Source organism: Furipterus horrens, unplaced genomic scaffold (assembly GCF_987537825.1).
Source record: "Furipterus horrens unplaced genomic scaffold, mFurHor1.1.pri manual_scaffold_4, whole genome shotgun sequence".
In the NCBI taxonomy this organism is placed as follows: Eukaryota; Metazoa; Chordata; class Mammalia; order Chiroptera; family Furipteridae; genus Furipterus; species Furipterus horrens.
In genome coordinates, this window is record NW_028327174.1 from 95,105,326 (window position 1) to 95,127,448 (window position 22,123).

General features: G+C 43.6%; 1 protein-coding gene across 5 annotated transcripts in view; it reads right to left on the bottom strand.

Annotated features, from left to right (window-relative positions):
* The window catches only part of CACNA1C (calcium voltage-gated channel subunit alpha1 C), a 713,310-nt gene that overhangs the window by 222,023 nt on the left and 469,164 nt on the right, over positions 1 to 22,123 (bottom strand). For all 5 annotated transcript variants that reach the window (XM_090273794.1, XM_090273795.1, XM_090273796.1 and 2 more), the window contains exon 5: positions 13,636 to 13,775. In XM_090273794.1, coding sequence (XP_090129920.1) covers positions 13,636 to 13,775 — 140 coding nt within the window. The remainder of the gene's footprint in view (positions 1 to 13,635; positions 13,776 to 22,123) is intronic.

Sequence of the window (22,123 nt, forward strand, 5' to 3'; positions counted from 1 at the left end):
ACAAAAAATTAAATAAAATACCAAGGGAAAACTTTAGCAAAGGAAGTAAAGAACCTGTATACCGAAAACTACAACAAATTGTTGAAAGAACTTGAAGACAAAAAAGGACATGGAAAGATATTCCATGTTCATGGATTGGAAGAATCAACATAATTAAAATGGCTATATTACCCAAAGAAATATACAGATTTAATGCAAACCCCATCAAAATGACAATAGTATTTTTCACAGAAATAAAAAGAAATCCTCAAATTTCTATGAAAACACAAAACACCCCAAATAGCCAAAGTAATCCTTAGAAAAAAGAATAAAGCCAGAGGTATCACAATCCCTGACTTCAAATTATACTACAAAACTACAATAATAACATTTGAAGAAAAACAGGCACACAGACCAATGAAACAGAGTTAATAGACCAGAAATAAACCCACATATATGTAAACAACTAATATTTAATAAAAGAGACAAAAATATACACTGAAGAAAATAAATCCTCTTCAATAAATGATGTTGGGAAAAATTGAAAAGCCACATGCAAAAGAACAAAACTAGATTGCTATTTGACATCATACACACAAATTAACTCAAAATGGATCAAATATAGGTACCAAACTATAGAAGAAAACATAGGTACCAAACTATGGACTTGGTATCAGAGAGGATTTTTCTAACTTGACCCCAAAGGCAAGAAAAGTAAAAATTAAAATAAATGAATGGGACTAATCAAATTAAAACCTCTGGCACAGAAAAGAAAATCAACAAAAGAAAAAGGCAACCAACTGAATGAGTGGAGATTTTTGCAAACAATACCTCCAATAGGGTTTAATATCCAAAATATTAAATTAAACTCACACAACTCAACAGCAAAAAAAAACAATACTATTTAAAAATGGTCAAGAGGACCTGAACAGACACTTTCTCCAAAAAGACATTCAATGGCCACCAGATATGTGAAAAGATGTTCAACTTCACTAGCTATTAGGGAAATTCAAATCAAAACCATAATGAGATACCACCTCACACCCGTTAGAAAGGCTATCATCAATACGACAAGATAACAAGTATTGGAGAAAAAGGAACCCTCACACATTGCTGACAGGAATGTAAGTTGGTATAAACACTATGGAAAACAGAATGGAGGGTCCTCAAAAAATTAAGAATGTGACCCAGCAATCCCTTTTCTGGATATCTACCTGAAAAATTTAAGAACATTTATTTGTAAGGATATAAGTACTCCTATGTTCATTGCAGCATTCTATGTGGTTGGATACAACCTAAATGTCCTTTGATGGATGACTGGATGATGAAGATATGATATTGTGTGTGTGTGTGTGTGTGTGTTATACACACACACATATATATAATGGAATATCATACTACTCAGTCATAAGAAAGGTGAAATACTGCCATTTGCTACGACATGGGTGGACCTTAGAGTATCATGCTATGTGAAATAAATCAGGTGGAAAAAGATACAAACCATATGACTTCACTTATATGTGTAATATAAAACAAAGCAACAAACAAACAAACTCATAGACACAGAATGGTGGTTATCAGAGGGGAAGGGGGGGAGGACAAAGAGGGTAATGGGGATCAAATACATATGGTGATGGAAAGAGATTAGACCTTGAGTGGTGAGCACATCGTGCAGATGATGTATTACAGAACTGTAAATTTGAAATTTAGAAAATATTATTTAAAAATGTCACCCCAATAAATAAATTAAAAAAAATTCTTCCAAAAGAGGATGTGATGAAGACATTGACAGATAGTGAAAGCTGAGATGATTCACCAGCTCAGACCTGTGATATAGAAATGCTAGAGGATGCTGATACCAGAAAGCAACTTGGATTTACAGAAAGGAGTGGAGAGCACCAGAAATGGTCAATGAGTGGATAAAAAAATAAAAAGGACTGTGCTTTGTTTTTTTCTCATAATTTACTTTAAAGATAACTGGCTGATTAAGGCAAAAATATTAACATTGCAAAGTGGGGCTTATAATACATGTATAAGTAAAAGATGTGTAACAATCACACAGGATAAGGGCTAGGTAAATAAATTATGCTGTTGTAAGGTTATTGCAAATTTATACACTTAAAATGTATAAACTTTACTGAATATGAATAGTACTTCAATAAGGTCGATTAAAAAAAAATCATGTGTAAAAGTTCCCTTTCCTCAATCAATCCACCTTGGAGCCTGAGGTAGGCAGAAAGGAAGTTGTACCCGCAGGAATATTAATATCTAACATTTGCTAAATGCTTTTTATGTGTTAAGCACAGTTCTAAACGCTTTACAAGCACTTAGTTATTTAACACTCACAACTCCATGAGGTAAGTGCAATTTGAACCATGATTTATAGGTCAGAAAATGGAGGCACACAGCTAATAATAGGACTCCCCTGTCTATGTCCTCAGCCACTAGTTGTCATGAATCAGTGAGAGGGAATGAACCAAGAATGACAGGTTCATGGGGCTCATGTTCTGTGTATTGATCACTTCATGGGACACTGACCTCACTGTATCTTCATTTCCTTTCCTCTCATTTTTCCCTGCAGCATTTATAAAGTACGGGCCACTTGTAAGCCTAAGTGGCCTTTAATATTACTGTTATTTTAAATTTACAGTGACCTTGCTGCTGGTTGTTCTTTTGTGTTTGGGAGTCTTTAGGGAACAGCCAGGCACAAAGGAGAATCCATTAAGGAGCTTCCTGAATTGAACAAGCTCTATCTTCCTTTGTGAGTAGTACCACCTGCTATGGTCCTGGGTGTGTGGTCAGTGCTTAACAAATATTACTGACTTACTGTATGACATATTCTCCCACCTCTGGACTGATTGTCACTGCATTGGGGAGCTGCAATAGTGAAGGCATTTGTCAAAGATCACACCCTATCCATGACTACACCTAGAATGAGTGATTTAAAAATTCTCAGATCACTGCTGTTCTCTGTTGTTGAAGCACAGAATGATACTACTCAGAATAACTTCCTCAGATGAGGAAACTGAGGGTCAGAGGTCAGAAGGTAAGGTCACACTGCTGGCCCGACTTAGAGCCCTGGTCTCCTCACCTACAAGCCCAGAGTGCCTCCCCCATCATCACAAATCCCTCAGGTCACAGTAATACCATTTCTCTTCAGTCTCTGTGGCAAACGGGTCCATGAACACTCAAAACATAAAGGAACCAACACCTGAACTATTAACTATCCTCACTCTCTAAAGCCAGATGGGCACCCTACTGAGAAAGCTGTTTTCCTCCCAACAGCAGGTGGCAGAATCTTGCAAGGTGTATCTGGGACCTGGAAAAGAGTCTGAGCCTTTCTCCATTACTCCACTACCCCATCTTCATTAGTCTAGGAGAAGCACTTGAGATTGTACTTGCCTATCTGTGAATTAGGGGTAATGTCCCTGCCTTCCTGCTCCATGGGCCAATTAATCAATGAATAAAGCTCTTGGAGTCTGAAAGCCTGTAACTGATGCTGTATATTGCTTTTAGTTGGTGATAACCCTAACATTTATCACCACCTACATTTTGTTCTCAAATCAAAATGGGACCTTTTCATCACTGGGGAAAATGTCTGTGCACTTCAGTAAATGTGTGAAGTTATTGTGTTATTGAATGCATTCTTTGTCATTATTATTTTGTAAGCTATTGTATGTAGAACACCACATAATAGAGACTTTCCCAGTTTAGTCACATTCTGTTATTGATATTCAATAACTTCTCAGCGAAACTCCATGACAGCAGGACCGGAACTTTTGAAACATGCTCATTGTTTAAATGAACTCGCTTTGATGCATCTGGGTCATCTTTCTTTTCTGACTACCTCATGCTGTAGCTCATTGCAAGCCATAACGTCTCTCTCCAAAAGGTGGATTGAAAAGAGGCATTGGTGCTAGAAGCACATGGGACTTTATAGGTAATATCTTCTCCCTATGCACGCAATACCCATTATTAATCTCACTTTGTAGATTGACTGAGGCAAAGCACAAAGCAGGGAATAGAAAGGGTGCTGGCAGAGCTGGGACTGTAACTGCACTCCTGAACTCCAGTCAAGGGGCCCATTCAGAGGCACCTGGGAGAGGGACAAGAGCTGCCGAATCAGAGAGCAGGGCTGCAGTGGAAGATCAGGAATCACACTGGGTGACAGGGAAAGGGCAAGCATCAATTCCTAGATGCAGTGAACATGAAAGGTGTTGAGAGATGGGAACAGGGAATGTGGGGTCCTATTCTAAATTCTGTTCTGTGTCTGATAGGCAAGCTGTGCCCACACCAGAGCTGACTTCAGACTCTTCAGAGCAAAGCCAGCCAGTCAACCTGTTTGGAATGTTACAGGTCATGCTGTTCACAGCTGGCCTCCAGAGGGCTCTGCTCCACCTTAGCAAACACAAACCCAGGGCTGCCCGGGGTGGGAACACTGACATTCCCTAGGCTTGCTTCCCTCTTGGAGGGGCTGTGAATTAATGTGTGTGAGGGAGCTCCGAAACCTCCAAAGACTACAAAACCAGAGGGTCCCTTGAGGGCTGCCACCAGCCTTCCACAGATTGTGCAGGAATCAAGAGTCCTGTCTGCCTGCCATAGGGTAGCCGTGCCACCTTGAGAAAGCCATTTAGTTTGTCAAGCTTTGATGTGTCTATCTGAAGAGTGGAAACTTAATTGGACCAGATGTCTAGTATCCTACCACTCAGACATTCTAATTCAGGTACGGCACCATGAGATGAATGTAGGGAACAAGGTTTTGTTACTACCTGTTTCAGTGAAAGAAGTGGTAGAGAAGTGGGTCTAGAAGATGCCGCAGAAAGGATTTCTGAAGGGGGTGGGCAGTAGGCCTGGGCAGTCCGTGGCCCTGTTAGAAGTAGAGTGAGAGATGGACATATGTGTGGCCCTCTGCCCATGGTCCTGTCCTTGTAAGTAGCCTTATAAGTGTTCCTTCATTTAGGTCTAAGGTCCTCAGACATGTAAGACCTCTTTAGAACAAAAGGGATGAAAAGGCACAGGAAGCAAAATAGAAAGTGAGGGGGAAAAGAGGGCCAATGCCAAGGGAAAGAAAAGGGGAAGAAGAGCAGAGGGTGGAGAGGCAAGAAGGCTTGCCAAAGGCAAGGGCTATAAGCTGGTGTGGAGAGGAGGACATGGGAGGAGGAAGATGACACAGAGGCCAGCCAATCCAGGCCCTTCAAGTCATAGCTGTGGACAAGAGGGCCAGAGAGAGAACTGACCTGCCCAAGGTCAGCGAGGTAGTTAGGAGAAAAGGCAGGGCTGGAGTCCGAGTCTTCTGCTCACTTCACTTACGGGTGATTGCACCACCGACATCACGTTGACACTTCAGGACCTTAAGTCACATCAGCCAGGAGCAAAGGGAGGTCTAAGAAATGATGACACAGGCAGTGGAGAAAGCTGGGAAGTGAAGTGGGTCTGAGTCTCTGATGTGACTTAGGGATCTTGTCTGTAACTCAGTTCCCAAAATGTATACATTTCAGGGGGCTGAGTTACTTGATTTATGAGTATCAGCTCTAGACAGACTTTCCCCCATCAAATCTGGAATGGTGAGGTGTCCTTAAATACAAGTGACAGTACGAGCTATTCGTGGGGACCATGTCTGGTGCCCAAGCTTTCCACCTCCGTAGCAGTGTGGGCCTCCCCCTGGGCCACAAAACACTGTCTTGGGAGCAGTAATGGTGACTGCAAATCCACGGTGGCCTGACTTACCGAAAAGCAAATTTCAGGCAGGATGGCATGGCTACTTCTGAATTATCGAAGTGTGAAAACACTCAGAAAAGTTGTTTTCAGAGGCTCTAATATGCCCCCAGTGAGCCTGATTAACCGGCAGTGCTAACTAATCAGCGTTGCCAATTTCACAGTTACTAAGCCCCAAGGGGCGAGAACCCATTCTACAGGAAAATCTGCATCACAGGATGAGTGGTTCATCTGGGCACTTGGGCGAGCTTTTCCCCTTTGCAGCAGGAAGCCTGAAGTCAAGGATCCCATTCCACCACTAACAATAAAAGGAGAGTGTTGGGTGTTTTGCAACATAAGGTCTCTAGCAGAGTGCTCACAGCGCGGGAAGCCTGGGGCCTGGCCTGTGGAAGGAAGGTTGTGCAGGGCAGGCAGGACAATGTGGCTGCTTTGATCTGGTGCTGAACCCAACTTGGCTACCAGCTACCTATATCCAGGTTGGCTTAAAAAACCTCCCTGGTATTCAAGGTCCATCATCCATTTGAACATTCTTTTGAGACGTTTAGCTATTTCTCTGCAGTGCAGTCTTTTAAATGTTTCCAATGCAGAGGGAACAGCAGTGGTTGTTGAGAAAGCTGCGTATTGGCTTGGAATCCTGGACCCACAGTCTGTTCCCTGAAGACTTTTCTCCTCTGGTTCTCACTGCTTCTGGGTTCTCATTACTTCCTCCTCCAGAGTGGTTTGGTTCGCACAGAGACCGATGTGCTGGCCTGGGCTGGCCTGTATTGGTTGTCAGAACATGGTGGTCTGGTCAGCATGACTGGCGGGAGGGAGTGTGGCTTCTACCGCGGCTTCTACTACGGCTGTGCAAGCTCCATGCATGGTGCTTCATCTCATTCCAAAGGCTACTCCCTCCAGCCCAGTTCCTTCGGGGCATCTGTGCTGCCTACACTTCCTGTTATTTCATTGTCAAAACACAGTGGCAGCGGCTGGACCGCCTGCCGGGACTTTTGACATATGCAAATGAACTATATGCAAATTAACCTGGTCCCAGCTTCTCCCATAAGAAATAAAAATGGACTTTGCTCATTCCCAGAAGAAATGTTGATGGGCCTAGCATGACATATTGACTGGGGAAAAGCGAAGAGATGTAAATAACCTGTTGAATGTGTTGATGGGTAAACTCACGCTAACCGAAATGTATGTTCAGAAAGGGGTGGAGACGGTGCCTACAGGCACAAGGCAGGAGATTAAAAGGTCTTTGAGGTAGACCAGAAGTTCTTATTTTCTCTTTCCCTTATTCCTACGGGTCCTCAGGTTGGACTCGCAGTTTTCCTCTTATCTATAACCCCTTTCCCTTCCTCCTTTCCTTCAATAAACCTGGTGTAAAATTCTACACTGTTCTCTGGGTGATTTCTCAGAGCAAAGGCAGCTTGACAACTGATGACACAAATACATGAGGGGTTCACTCCAGTATCCTTTCATCTCCGTCCCTACCTCTTCTACATAAGCCTCAAGGATCATCTCAAATATTAACTCCTTCATAAACTTTTCTGGATTGCCACAGTCCCTGGGACTTGTCCCTTGAGTCCATTTCATTATCTGTGCAATCATACACATGCTTCTCTGGTATTTTTTGGTCTCAGGTTGATAACTTAATGCTTGAATATTCTTTATCTTTGGTCTTGGTAGGGATCTTGTCATATATTTCTATTTTACATGCATAATATAATGTAAATAATATAACATAATGTAATGCAACAGCTACCATTTAACTGAGCTCTTACCATACACAAGGCATTCTTAAAATGCTTTGCATGCATTAACTAATTTGGTTTTTCTAACAACATATGGAATAAGTTATATTATTATTCCCATTTTAGATGAGGAAACTAAGTCACAGAGAAGCTTAGTAGCTTTTCCAAGGGTACAGAGAAAGTTGAGGCAGAAGCCAGACAGTCTGATTCAATAGCTCATGTTCAAAACCACTGTCTGGGGTCTGCTGGTGCCTTCTATACAGTATCCACTCATCAGATACTTGTCGGCTGATTGGCGCTGATTTGTTTTCAGAAAACAGTTCTAACCTAAGCAAGAAAAACAGGAAGAAAAGCTAGCCTTAAAAAAAGTTGTATCACAGGAAAACATGTATCCTGTGAAAAGTGTTGAAAGCACTCAAGTACTTTGACAGATGAGGATAGTATCCTATGAATGTCTGTGTTCCCAGTGCCTTGCTTAGTGCTGCACTCAAAGGAAGTGCCCAGTAAGTGTTCATGGTGAGCAGATGGTGTTCTCCAGGGCTGGTGCTGGTCTTGCATAAAGGTGACTGACTGTTCAATCCCAGGCATCATCAGATCAAGTCTGGGCTGCGGTGTGCTTTGTCAAAGACCTCACAAATCTAGCAGACACTTTCTCACGTCCCTCTGTCTGCTCCCTTCATTCAGTCCACTCCTGAGAGTTCTTCTCCAGGAGGGCATGTTGGATGATATGAAAAGGAGGAAATGACCCCTTCCTTATTGCTCCACAAACAAAGGCACTCCTTGCACACGCATGGTAAATACTTAATCACAACTCTCTGTATCTGTTGTTCATGTTCATTGTGCAGTATTTATGTTCCACGTGACTTGTCCGCTGATACAACCTGCACACTTCACAGCACTTCCATGTGGAAGAGCAGAGCTTCACAAGCAGTAGGAACTGATTTCCTCTATCGTGGAAGAGTCTCAATGAAGCAAAATGGTCAGATCTGGCAGTTACCCAGAATTTCATTCAAAGAGTCAACTGATTTCCATATCCACAGTGAGATCAAGCCCTAAACTATATAGCCTTACTGTGCCCAATCCAGGGCCACAGTCGTGATTTCCTGGAATATCCCTGCTTGCTTATCCTTCAGGACCCATCCCAACTGCCACCCCCTCCAAGAAGCCATTCCTGACTTTATCCTCACCCCCAGAAATGCAGTGCCTCCAAAGCATGCTTGCTATGGAATTCATCCCATCTTACTGGAGGTTTTTTGGGGAGGGTGTCACTCTCCAATTTTTGTTCCATACCATCGATTCTATAAAGATTTTTTCTTTTACAGTTCAGGATCTTTGAGAACACACTTTGCATCCAACTCATTCCTGCATCTGCTGTGACGGCTACAAAATCTTACATAAATTAGGCACTCATAGGTTTTGTTGAACAAATGAATAAGTGACTCATGAACTTGTACCCTCACAATCATCTCATCCCCTCCATAATCTGTGACCTTAAGATTCCCATGGTATTTAATACCCATATGGACATTTAAAAGTTAATGGCAACTTTTGGGCTTAGTGTTATAAATCCCATAAACCTCCCAATTAACCTATTTGTTACAAGAAATAATCACTTCAATATATACACATCTCCTATGTGTATTATATACATATCATACAATTGTCATGAAGACTAAATAAGATACAAGAAGGAAAACCCCTTGGGAAAGCTAAAAAGGCACATAAAAATGGAAAGTCTTTCAGCATTAGCATCATTTTAGTGAGCCTGTTAGTTTCCAGTAACTGCTATGTGTAACAATGCCACTCAGCCACCAGGGGCCAAGTCACAGTAGCCAGCCATTCTATAAAGAGGATATAGCAGTGAACAAAACAAAAACTGTCCTCATGGAGGTTATAGTCTGGTGAGGCAAGGGGTCATAAATAAAAAAGTAAGTGTATAGTATGACAGATGGTGAAAAGTGATATGGGAAGAAAAAAGCAGGGAAGGGGCAGAAATGTGAGGAGGCTGAAATATTATAGGTGGTGAGGGAAGGCCACTCTGATAAGAGGACAGTTCATAGAGACAGAAGGAGGTGAGCGAGCCAGCCACATGGACAGCTAAGTGAGGGCATCGAGACAGGAGAAGCAGCAGGTGCAAAGGCCCTACGATGCAGTGAGTTTAGGATGTGGGATTCACAGCAAGAAGGTCAATGAGGCAGGCAAGGAGGGAGAAAGGGAAGATGGAAGGAGATGGGGGGTGGGTGTCGATCATGTAGGGCCTTGCAGACTTCGGGTCTCACTCAGTGAGTCAGGGAAGCCGTGGAAGTTTCTAAGAAGAACAGAGACATGTACAATATGTTAGGAGGACCATTTTGGCTGCTATGTCAAGACTAGGCTGTACAAAGGGCAAGGGTGGAAGCAGAGCCTGCAGTTAGGAGGCTGCTATAATCATGTGGCTGGCAGCCAAGTGAATGTGGACATGGTGAGAAACAATCTGATTCTCAATATAGTTTGAATGTATGGCTGATAGGACTTTCCAATGGGCTGGATGCAAAGGGTGAAAGAAAGAAAGAAAGAAAGAAAAGATTTTTGGCTTGAGTAGCTAGAAGGATGAGGCTGATATTTATCAGGATGGGAAAGATGTTGGGAAGACGGGGAGGTTTGTTATGGATGCTGTTAAATTCAAGATACTTATTAGATATATGACTGAAAAAAATGGAGTAGGCAAGTAGGTATATAAGTCTGGAGTTTAGAGGAGAGGTCTGGCTGGTGACACTCAGTTGCTTGTAATTAGAAGATATAGAGCTAACATTTAATGCCATGAGATTAGACATGCTAACTAGGGTCTGAATGTAGATAGAGAAGAGGTCTGAGGCTTGACCCCTGGAGCTCCCCAATGTTAAGAGGATGAGCAGGTGAGGGAGAAATCAGCAAATAATTCTGAGAAGGAAAAATAAGTGCAGTAAGGGCAGAACTAAGAACGATAGTATTCCAAAAGCCAAGTGATCACAGTGCTTCAAAGATAAGAGATGACCCAATGCTGCAGACAGTCAAGCAAAATGGCAGGAGAACAGACCTCTAGATTCGGTAACATGGAAATCATGGTGGTCTCCATGCGAGATGCTTTGGTGCAATGGTAAGGTTAGCCTGAGTGGAGTGCATTCAAGAGAGAATGGTAAGACAGAATGAGAGATAACAAGTAAAGGCAACGCTTTGGAAGAGTTTTGCTGAAATCTAAAAGGAGATAACCTTAAGTTATGAGAAACGGGAGAAGGAGGCATTTGCTAGGTTTGTAGTACAGGAGATATTGCTGACATTTTCCTAGATAATATCAACCAAACTAGTACAGTACACACTTTCACCTTGGTCTACTTACTTCAGTATTTCAAAAAGTCACACAGACACTATTTTATTGAGAAAGCTTGAAAGGCTGGATTAGCCCTTTCTTGAAGCTCCAAAAAGAACTGTTCCCTTTTTACTGGTGACCCACAGAAAAGAAGACACAGTCATTAGTCCCATGCATAAGTGTGGAGTTACTTTTAAGGCTGCCCACAACTGCAAAACCATCTCAGTGTTATCATCTTTAATAACAAAAAATATCTACCTGATATCTGCATGGCAGATAATAGCAGGGCCATATATTTGAGGGACTTTATCATGTGTTCAACTTCCTGATAAGAGAATTCCAAAAGGTGTTATCTCTTCCTGACCACAACAATATAGTCTCATCATTATTTAAATGCATGTGGAGACTAGACATCTTCTTTAGGAAGTTTCTTCTATAGTGGATCCCCAGCTAATCTATCGAACTCTCCTTTTAATGTGTTAAAGCATGAGTGGCTCCCAAACATATGCATCCCTAATTAAGAATCTCTGTACTAGAGTAATTACTGTAACTATTTCTGTTAATAACAATCTCCTCAATCCCTCTGTGATAGATTTTACTGTTTGTTCACAATTACTCACCTATTCTTTTTTGTAAATACACTATATTTCTTTGTCCCATTATCTTTAGGACAAAGATAGCTATGTGACTTGCTTTGGCTACTGAAATGTGAGCAGCTGTAATATAAGCCACATTTGAGCAAAAACAAAATACGCTTGTGTGGTTTAGCTCTATGCCCCCTCTGTGAGCATCTATCTGCCCTCTGCCATGAGAACAATGTGGCCTGCAAGCTGGCTGCTTCTTCAAACTGGGCTCTGGAATGAGATGGCATGCACAACCTGGCTGAGCCCAGCAGCTGGCCAACATCCTCACATACCACGAGCCAAGTATAAGTATAGTTTCTGGTTGTAAGTCATTGTGAGTTTGTGATTGTTTGCTCCTGCAGCAAACGCTGACTGATATACTCTTTCATTACATTGTCATATTCCTCGATTGAAGGAACCATATTTATGCTTTATGATATGTCCTCATACCCAGCACAATGCTCTGAAATTGTGGGCCCCTAATAAGCACATACACAACAAGGTAAGATTTGTTGTGTCCATTGTTGCTTGGTTAGCTATAGTTTGAAATCAATTCATGGTTCCTATCACTGATACATTGGCTGCACCATCATGATAAGCTCCTTAAGGTCATGTTCAAAGTCACTCCCACTCTGCCTTCTCACTTCTTGATTTTGGTCTACTGAGTTATGGCTGATTGGCCAAGAAAACTCAAATAATTTAGGTTTTAGAAAAGGGGAATTGGGTCTTGGTGATCACATACACTGTTCTATTCCTAGATGCCCCAAACGGTTAAGGCCAAATAGAGAAAGAGAATCTGCTCTAAATGTGTTTGTGTGACTTAGCTCTCTGTCCAGTTTAAGACAGACCCTAAGCTTTGCCCAGGGGGCCTCGCTGTGAAGAAAACAGTCCAACTCTTGCTTCATTTATTCATTAAATTCCGCTACATTGAGCAGAGACCATTTAGGCATTGTGCAGAAATCAGAGACAATATGAGGCACAGAGGAGTTATAATTGAAGAGATAAGATATGTGTGCAAAAGTCTAAGACAATCAAGCGTTAATTCTTTACAACAGGTCTTGTGGTATGGTAGGAAAACATTGGTTTAAAGTCAGGAGACCTGGCTCTAGCCATGCTCTGCTGCTGGTTAAGTTACTTTGAGAATATCTTTTCACTATTTTGTACATGTACAGAAAGAACTGAACAGCTTAATGTATGGTCCTTCACATTTCTATGGTTTTAGGACTCTAAGAGATATCACCAAGCAGTAAAATGTCACCAAGTGCTCTGTCCCTGGTGTAGTGGTAAAGGCTGGGAGTTCAGGGGACTCTTTGTTTTCCTCACCCCTGCCTCTATCCCCAAACTGGTTTGCTTTCAGCCTGACCATAGGGATCTCCTCTGTCTTAATTCTTGGGTCAGATCTGATGGAGCTGACGCAAGAGTGTGAAGTCTCTGCAAACAAGTCCAGAATAATGCTCAGATACCACAAATCGGACAAGGATAAACTCTCCAAAAGCTGACTTAGCCTGCAGGAGCAACCTGGGCTGGGGTTTGGGGGAGCTGATGAAGGCGCCTGAAGTTGCTGTGCTCAGTGCCGATGGCTCATCCACGACGGAACAGGCTTCTGGGGGGACAGTGGGAGGGAACTGTCCACGTGACTGGTACCTGATAGGAAACAGCTCTCTAAACGCCCTTCTGCTTGAGATTACTGAACCCCCTCCACCCCTTGGGTAAAACCAGTTATCAAAATGACAGGCAGAGTCCATAAATAGGGCTTCTGAGGGCAGAGATGCCCCATTTGATGTGAGAGGAGGAAGGGGCTGGAAGAAATGGAAAAACAAGTTTTAGAAAATCCACTCGTGCTTTTCTGATTGTTCTTTAGGAAAATACTGAGATCAGAGGTAATTCCATTGGTTAAAATACCCTGCAAGCCTTGGGGATTAGCTGTGTCTGCTCACCTGGCTCTTTTTGCCACAAATGTATTTAAATTCCCAGCCCAGAGCCTTGCAGGCATTGCTCAGATGGCCACAGGATTGCTTTCTCTGTGTAGGCTCTCTTCATTTGGCTGTTCCTCTCCCGCCCCCTCAAGTGTTTAGAGGAGCTGGGACCACAGTGTGTTTCAATGGACTCACATCAGAATTGAGTTTTTAAAGCAAAGAAACTCATTTAGGAGAAACCTCCATTTATAGGAAATGAGGTTCCTTTGCAAAGTGCTCTTGGCATTTGGGCAAAGGAAAGCAGAGGGTGGTGACAACATAAGAAGAATGGCTCTACTTACTCGGGACTCCGGACACCAGCCGCAAGGGGCGCAGCACGCGGAACGCCCTCAGCGCCTTCACATCAAATCCAGCCCCTTTCCCTCCTAGAGCATTTGCCCCGTCAGCTTTGGTTGCTTGTTCTAAAATTGCACTAAAAAGCCTAGAAGAGAGGAAAGAGAGAAGGAGCTGTCAGGACAGTGCTTCTTTGCCCAGCTGGGTTCTGAATATTCTGAAATTTGTGACAGTCTCCACTCCAGGAGCAAGTGTTGAGGCAGGTGCTCAGAAGGGTCTGTGACCATCGGAAATTGGCAGTGTGTCATTGTGGGTATCATCCTGGCCAAGGGCAAAGCCGCCACCCACAGAACTCTGAGGGAGAGCACAGGAAGGCCCTTTGCCATCATATATCTGTGAGAACACTGCTGGCTTTGTGTGAGTGAGGCAGCCCTGGACAGAGTGAAAGGCAAGTGAAGTTTGCTGCCAGAGACCCTGACCCTTTGCCGTACCCTCTGACCCCCTCAGTGGTATCCTAGCTCCTGCCCTCTGTGGCCTGGAGCCCAATTCTTTCTCCTCCCCATCTCTTTGATTTGTACCTGGGCACCGATAAATGATCCCAAAGAAATCTATTTTATGCTGGCACATAACAGATGCTCAAAAGAAATATGTGTATGTTGGACAAATAACTGAATGATCAAGTGGTTATATGAGTAAGTTTCCAGTGGAAGCAAGTCCACGCATTAAGGCATGTAACTGAGACATGGACATTTCAGCTGTCACTCTTGTGTTTCTGCTTATATATCCATCCCACCAACAAACACAAACACCTACTATGCACCCAGTAATGTTCTAGGCACTGAGGCCCCAGCAAAACAGACAGTCCTTACTCTCTTGGAGTTTATTTTCTAGTGGAGGAGTCAGACAATAAACCAAATAATCAGTAAATAAGTATCACATGTATAGAGTGACAACTGCTAAGAAGACACATGCAGCAAGGAAGGGGGTCTGGAGGCCAGGTTGGGAGGCCTTCCTGTTTGATAGCAAAAGGCTGGGAAAGGAACGGGCTCCTTGTCTGACATTTGAGCAGAGAACTAAAGAAAGTGCAGGAGTGGGCACAGAGCTATGTGGGGTGACTGCTGTAGGCAGAGGGAGCAGCCTGGTAGGACATTACAGGGACGAGTCGCAGGGTAGCTGGTGCAAAACAGGTAAGTGGCGAACAGTGGGAAATGGAGTTGGAGAGCAAATGGAGGGCCCTGTGGTTTTCTCTGAGTTGAAAGGCACTGGGGGAGCCTGAACAGGAGAGTGACATGACTTGACTACAGTTTTAAAACACTCGCTCTGATGCTGTGGGAAGAGTAGTCTGCAGTGGGACAAGGCGAGGGCAGGCTGCTGTACTAATCCAGGGTGGGAGGCGTAGCTCAGGGGGCGGTGTTGGAAGTGGTAAGAAATAGTCAGATTCTGGATTTACAGTAGTCCCTCTCTATATTGCGGTTCACTTATCACGGCCTCACTGTATCGCGGGATTTTTAAAATATTACATTTAATTATTTATCGCAGATTTTTCGCTATATTGAGGGATTTTGCGGCACTGTATATGTATGTTGTTAAAGTTACGTAGGTTTAAGAGTGTAGAATATGTTTAAGAACATAAGTAGTGTTTATAAAAGTGTGTAAAAGGTTAATAAGGGAGTGGAAAAGGTTAATAAGGGACTGGGAACAGTTTATAAGTATGTGGGAAGGGTTTATAAAGCCTTAAAATATATATAAATACTAAAATAAATGTAAGGTTCCTACTTTGCAGATTTTCACCTATCGTGGGGCGGGGGGAGGGTCTAGAATGTAATACCTGTGATAAGTGAGGGAATACTGTATTTTAAAGTAGATTTGATGAGACTGGCTGTCAAACTAGAAGCGTGAGGAAGGCAGAAGAATAAAAGACCATTCCAACAGTTTTGGGTTGAGCAACTAGAAGGATGAGAGATAGGGGATGCACATCAAGGGTTCTATTTTGAATGTTGTGAAGTGTGAGTGCTCAGTTGGGCATCTTGAGTAGGCTCTACTGGGTCTGGAGTTCAGGGGGTGAGGACTCCAGGCTAGAGACAAAAATTTGGTAGTTTGTATAGATTGTATTAAAGCCAACTCCTACAAGATTGCCTAGGAGGCTAGTGGAGAAAGTGAAGATGTGATAGGACTGAGCCCTGGGGCTCCAACATTGAGAGGTCAAGGAGAGGAGGAACCAATAAAGAGACAAGTGGACAGAATGGAGGGCTGTGAAGGAAGTGGTCATGAGAAGGCAGTGGTTAACTGTGTCAAGTGCTGCAGATACAAGGATGGGGCAATGACCACTGAATTTAGCAAATGAAGACCACTGAGACCTTGAAAACAGGTCTTGGTGGAGTGATGGGGACAAAGCCTAACAGATATGAGTTCAAGAGAGAAGAGGAGGAAAAACTGAAGACAGGGAGACTAGACAGCTCTGTTCAATAGAAACATAATATGAGCCACATATGTAATTTAAATTTTCTAGTAGCCACATTAAAAAAGTAAAAAAGAAACAGGTGAAATTAACTTTGATAATATATTTTATATAACCCAACATAACCAAAATATCATTTCTAAATATAAAGAAATAATTATTAATGGGATACTTGTCACTCTGTCTTTTGTTCTAAATCTTTGAAATCTATTGTGTGTTTCACATATACAGCATATGTCAGTTCAGATTAGCCACATTTCAGGTGCCAAATGGCCACATGTGGCTGCTGGTAACTGTACAGACAACTCTTCTGAGGAATTTTGCTATAAAAGGGAGAAGAGGAAAAAGGGTGGTTACCAGAGGGAATATGGAATTAAGAGTTTTATTTGTTTGTTTCTACTTTTATGTTTTTCATTTTTTCTTTTTAAAAAATTCTCGTCTGAGGATATGTTTATTGATTTGAGAGAGAGAGAGAGAGAGAGAGAGAGAGAGAGAGAGAGAGAGAGAAACCAATCAGTTGCCTCCTGTATGCACACTGGCCAGGATCGAACCTGAAACTTATACATGTGCCCTGACCAGAGATCGAACCTACAACCCTTTGGTACATGGGATGACATTCCAACCAACTGAACCACTTGGCTGGGCTTGTTTGTTTTTAAATGAAGATACAACAGCATTTTTGTATATGATGAGACTCATCTAAAAGAGACAGATAATTTTACAATGCAGACACAAAAGAGAACAATTATTGGAAGGGCTGATGTCCCTCAGTAGGCAGGATGGGGACCTAGTGCACATTTAAGGATGCTGGTCTTATATAGAGGCAGGAAGGTCTATCAAGGCTCAGGTAGGCAGGCACATTATAGGGTCACAGATGTGGTTGTGGGAACATACGAAAATTCCCTTCTGATTGCATGTTATCCCAGAGAAACAGAGAACAAGGTCATCAGCTGAAAATGTGAAAGGGGAGAAGGTATTAGAGGTATGAAGAAAAAGACAAAGGTATTAAAGAATCATAAAGAAAGTGGAACAGTGAGTGAGTATAAACATGTAGCAGGCTTGCCAGGAATCACAATGGGCCTATTTGAGGTTGGTGGTCATGAGTGTAAAGTGAGACCCATCAGCTCAGCTTTGAATATTTCTCTAGCCCTTTCAGTGGCACAGCTTCAGGTACTACACAGATCTTCATCTAGTCAGATTTGATTAGGACTGGTGAGCAATATAAATGAAGGGAGGAACAGAAGCTGACTAAATGCAAGTGAAGGCTTGTAATGGTGGGACATGGCATCTAAGTTGGTTGGAAGGAGGTGTGCACATGATGCGAGGAGGGACAGAAGGAATGTGGCAGGATGGATGGATGGATGGAGTTAAGTGCTAGAATGAGTGAACTAGAAAAATGGGTGGTGCTGCTTAGAGAGTGGAATGTTTGGTTTGGGTTTAGAGGGAGGGTATAGTTGTTAGGTGTGTCAGGGATATTGGCTGTAACCTTGGGAATGGTCAGCTGAGGTAAAATGGATCCCTAGGGAAGAAGCTATCAAAGAACCAAGAAGCGATTGGATAGTGGTAGCAGAAGTAGTGAGTGTTGGAGAAAGTGGGAGTGAGGCAAGAGCTTAAGTCTTCAAGGAATGCGGAGTAACTCAAAGGTCTCTAGAGGACTACAATAAGGAGAAGGGGACATAGGAGTGTCTGATTACACAAATATCAAAACTGGAGGTTTTTAGTGGGAGAAACAGTGGTCTGAAAGCAGAAATAAGGGGAAAGCAGGGCCCCCTCTCCTGACTTCTGGGCTGTGGAATAAGGCATCTGGGAGACAGACTGGCTACTCTAGAGACTACAAGGGAAGTAGGACCCTCAGGTTAGAGCCAGAAAGTGAGAGGAGTGATCAGAATGAACTTGCTCTGAAAATAAAGTTTGCCTGGAAGTCAGTTATACCCATCCTTTACGTAATCACTGTTTTCTCCCTACAGAGCTGGGACAGAAACTGCATGGCTCGCAAAGCTGGAAGTTGTACCTGGCCCTGTACGGAAAGTGTCTCCTGCCCCTGAATGGGAGGTGGACTGTGAGGAACAGAGGCCACTGTGGGAAGGATTCAGAACTGGGAGAGGGAGAAGGGTCTAGGTCAGAGGATGCACAGACCATGTGGGATGGGAGTGTGAAGCTTTAGACATTTTGTAGTAACCAAGAAAAATAGGAGAAAGGATACACAGGGGCAATTTCTGTCCTTTGCACCTTGAGATGATGCTACTGGTTCACTGTCAGTAGAGTGGGTGCTGGGCCATGGCCTGGGATCAAGAAAGAAGTCCAGGTATGAGAACTGGGTCCCCTTATCAGACCTGAACTTGGGGCCAGGGCGACTTTGTTTTGAGGACTAGGCTCAAGCCTTAAACAACTCATGCCCCAGGGCACCAGATCTGGAAACTGGGGGGCTGCAGCTGCATGCTTAACTTAGCAGGAGCTCAGATCCAGGCAGGGCCCAGCAATGATGAAGTTGGTCTAGATTAAGGATTTTCAATCTGTGCTCCATGGAACCCACTGGGGACTTCTTGGGCAGCGAGGCCAGAGATGAGTGACTGGGGTCCTGGCTTCTTTCCCCATGTTTAACAGAGTGGGCCCCCTTTGATCTGTGTTATGAATTGGGCCTCTGAGTAAGGCTTTGTTTGAACAGTGGGGCCTGCACCTCAAAGAAGTTTGATAATCCTGACCAGACCACATCTAAAATCTGCTCCATGATTCTTTCAGCTCAGCTTGGCAATCTGATGGTTTCACATGTTAGTTGGTGAAGCCTGGAATCCCAGGCAAAGTTTGCCAGGATAGGGGAGCAGGCTCCCTTCTCCACAGAGAAATATTCTTTCCACTCAAGTCTAGATAACAGAAATGGAGACCCGTTTGCAAATTGGTCAAATAACATTCCAAATCCAAACCAGATCTGGTTATTAGTATTTCCTGGAAGAAAGCAATATGCTTATTGGAGTACAAGATGTTCACAAAATATTATTCAGTGAAGGGAGTAGAGAGTAGACAACTTCCCTCTCTTTTAACCCCTGCCCCATCTCAATGCAGACTCTTATTAAGTGTCTGTGTCTAATTTTGAAGGGGTAGAAAATGCAGGAATGGGTTAGGGGATGTGTGTGTTGGTCTCCAAGAACTGCTGTTTCTCCTTGATTAGACTCTGTAAAGGCAAAACCACTGCTTTGTGCCTACCTGTTCCTAAGGGCCAGGTTCAGATGTAGATGCTTGGGGAGGGATTTCTGTAGGTATGTCTGGAAATTCTTACGCTGGACAGTAGAGCTTTTAAAAGAACAGGACAATGAGCCACCAGAGGGCCCAGTGAGGCAGGCCAACATATTAGGAGGGTAATAGAGACATAGCAAAGTCCTTTGTGGCTGCAGCAGAATCTCTCAGGCAGGTGAAGTTACTGTGGATTCATGGGTTCTTGGGGTAGGGTGGGGAGATAACTCTATTTTAGGAAGGAAATGTGGCAAGGCAGAGGTGAGGGAGCAGCTCTCCGCCTGACACTCAAGCAGCAGACAGGTGCACCCACCTCTCCTGGGACATGGCAGACTCCCCTGATGTGGAGGAGGCCAGGAGAGCCTTTTCTTAAATAGCTGCAGGGGTGCTAAGGAGAACAGATGTTTCCCAAGATATACAAGGAAAACACAGGGATATCCATTTAATATTGCAAAGGCAGCAGGAAAGGAGCCATGGCTGAAGACAGGTGGCTGAGCTACACCTTCTGTGGGGGAATGTATATCATTTTTTGAGTTAGTAGGATGGGCTGAAATTTAGACTGGATGGAAAGCCCCTAGGACCAATAGCCATGGAGAAGAGAAAGTAGGTGCCAAATATGGTCAAATGTGAAATTGATGGGGGAGAACTCCAAAGGTCATAGTGAACCACAAGGTGAACAAGTGCTAGCACCGTAACCTAAGTGGCTTAAATAATCAATGAGGGGCATCTTTTGGAAGAATGCCAACCCTGAATGCATCCCTTTCTTCATCAGCCTCATGACTTAGACCCCAGAAAGATGTGATCAGAATCTGGGATGACCCATGAAGAGGCTGTCCTCTGTGGTTGTGGGGAGGAGCAGCAGTCCAAGGGATGTGGCAGGGTCTAGCCAAGCTGGAGACGAGCAGCGTCGCCCAGTGTACAGTGCGCGGCGAGGCACTTGCGCTCCCCTGCCCAGGGTTCCTGTTGGATACCTGCCCAGTGCCGCCTGTCCTCACCTCCTGTGTTGGAGTTAAGTTTGTGAATGGAGCACAGCATTGGGCTGGTCAGCTCAGACTCATTCATAAATGTGAGAAGATGTAGCGTCTTTGCCCAAACAAAATTAATCCCTGCAAGAAACCCCATCTCTCTATGGCTCCCAGAAGCATCGGCTCTCAGCCTGAAGCTCTTTTCCATATATGAGGGAAAGGTTCCACGGAGACTGAGGCCTTGAGAGAGATGCTGGATTTAAAAAGGATTTAGGGGCATTTGGAACACTACTGAGTTAATTCAAGGCATTAGATGAGTCACTCTTTGTTTATTTTGGCATGAACAGAAGCAGCTAAATCTCTCATATAGCAGCCTCTTCACTCTAAGTCCTTTGGAGCCAGATACATACCTGGAAAATACTCTAATTTTAGTGCTCCTCAAGCTACCCAAATATCCCTGATGTTAATGTGGCCAAAGTATGTTACACGGTTGTCAGGCAAAAAAGGACAACAAAGAAAAATCCCCAGAACCGTTCCAAACAACCCTAAAAAGCCATCCAGATGGCCAGAGACAAGGACATGACGTCTAAATGACCTCGATTGGCTCCTGTCTTATTTCCTGCGGGACAGACCAGACACTCCCATGAGAGCCTGAGCAGTGAGTGCTCTGGAGAAGCCACAGAGGTCTCGGTCTTCACTGAGATAGCACAAAAACATTCATGAAAATAGTTTCTTGGGACAAGAGCCAAATGACATATTGACCTTGACACTGAAGCCTATTGGATCTCCAGGGCAGTGAAAATGCAAGGTGGCCACACCTTGACCACTCTGTGGGCTCAAAGTAACAAGAGGTAGCTCAGAGAAGCCAGCTTGTTCTTGAAGTAAAATCTCATTACAAAGGTGCCCTCCCTTTACAAAACAGATGAGCCATGGGAACGTGGTCCACTGTGTGCTAATCAATTACATCTCACACAGCAGATGTAGGCTGGTTAGGTCCAAGTAGTTCCTAGAGAATCTTTCTGTGAAAGTATTAATTCTTTGATAAGGAGATCACTTCTGAATTTTATTTAATATTTCTTACAATGCTTTTTTATTTATTTTCTCATCTGATACTAAAATGCAGCACTGTTATGGGGATACCATGATAGATTTGGGTTTGGTCACTCATCACTTTGGTCCATAGTTCCCTGTTTTCTCCTCACCCACCTGTCTTGAGCAGCCTGATTTCCTTGGCCACAGAACAAGGCCCACTGCAGAGGTGAGAATGGGCATCCACGCTCGAGTGCCAGCCCGAACCATGCCCATGGACCGCATGCTCTCAGACAAGCTGAACTGAATCTGCTCTGTGAGACTGCCGGGAAACTGGTCAGAGGGGCTGTCAGGCCAGATGTGGTTGGAGAGTGAATAAAACAGCTGATGCAGAGGACTCTCAGTTGCGTGAAGGACCCTGGGTTGCATCGAAAGCACTCAGATTCAACTCAAGTGTGTGTGTGCGCGCACGAGCATGTGTGAGAGGACACATGCGCATATGGGAGCAGTGGTGAGGAGGTTCCTGGGTAATAGCTCCTCCCCCCTTGGAGAAAGTCTGAATTTAAAGATCTTTAATAGATCCTCTCATCCGGCCTAAAGCCCAGTGCTGCTGTGACCACATCAAATATGCACACAGGCACAGCCATGGACACAGACAACAATGCAGTGAAGGGGGTTTGCTGAGCAGAGGGGGGAAACGGAGGGATGGGGACATCTGGAATAGTGTCAAACAATAAAAAATGTTTTCAAATAAAATTTTTAAAAAGGAGATATAAGTACAGAAGGTTGGTGGTAGGGATGAGGGGAGGAAACAGA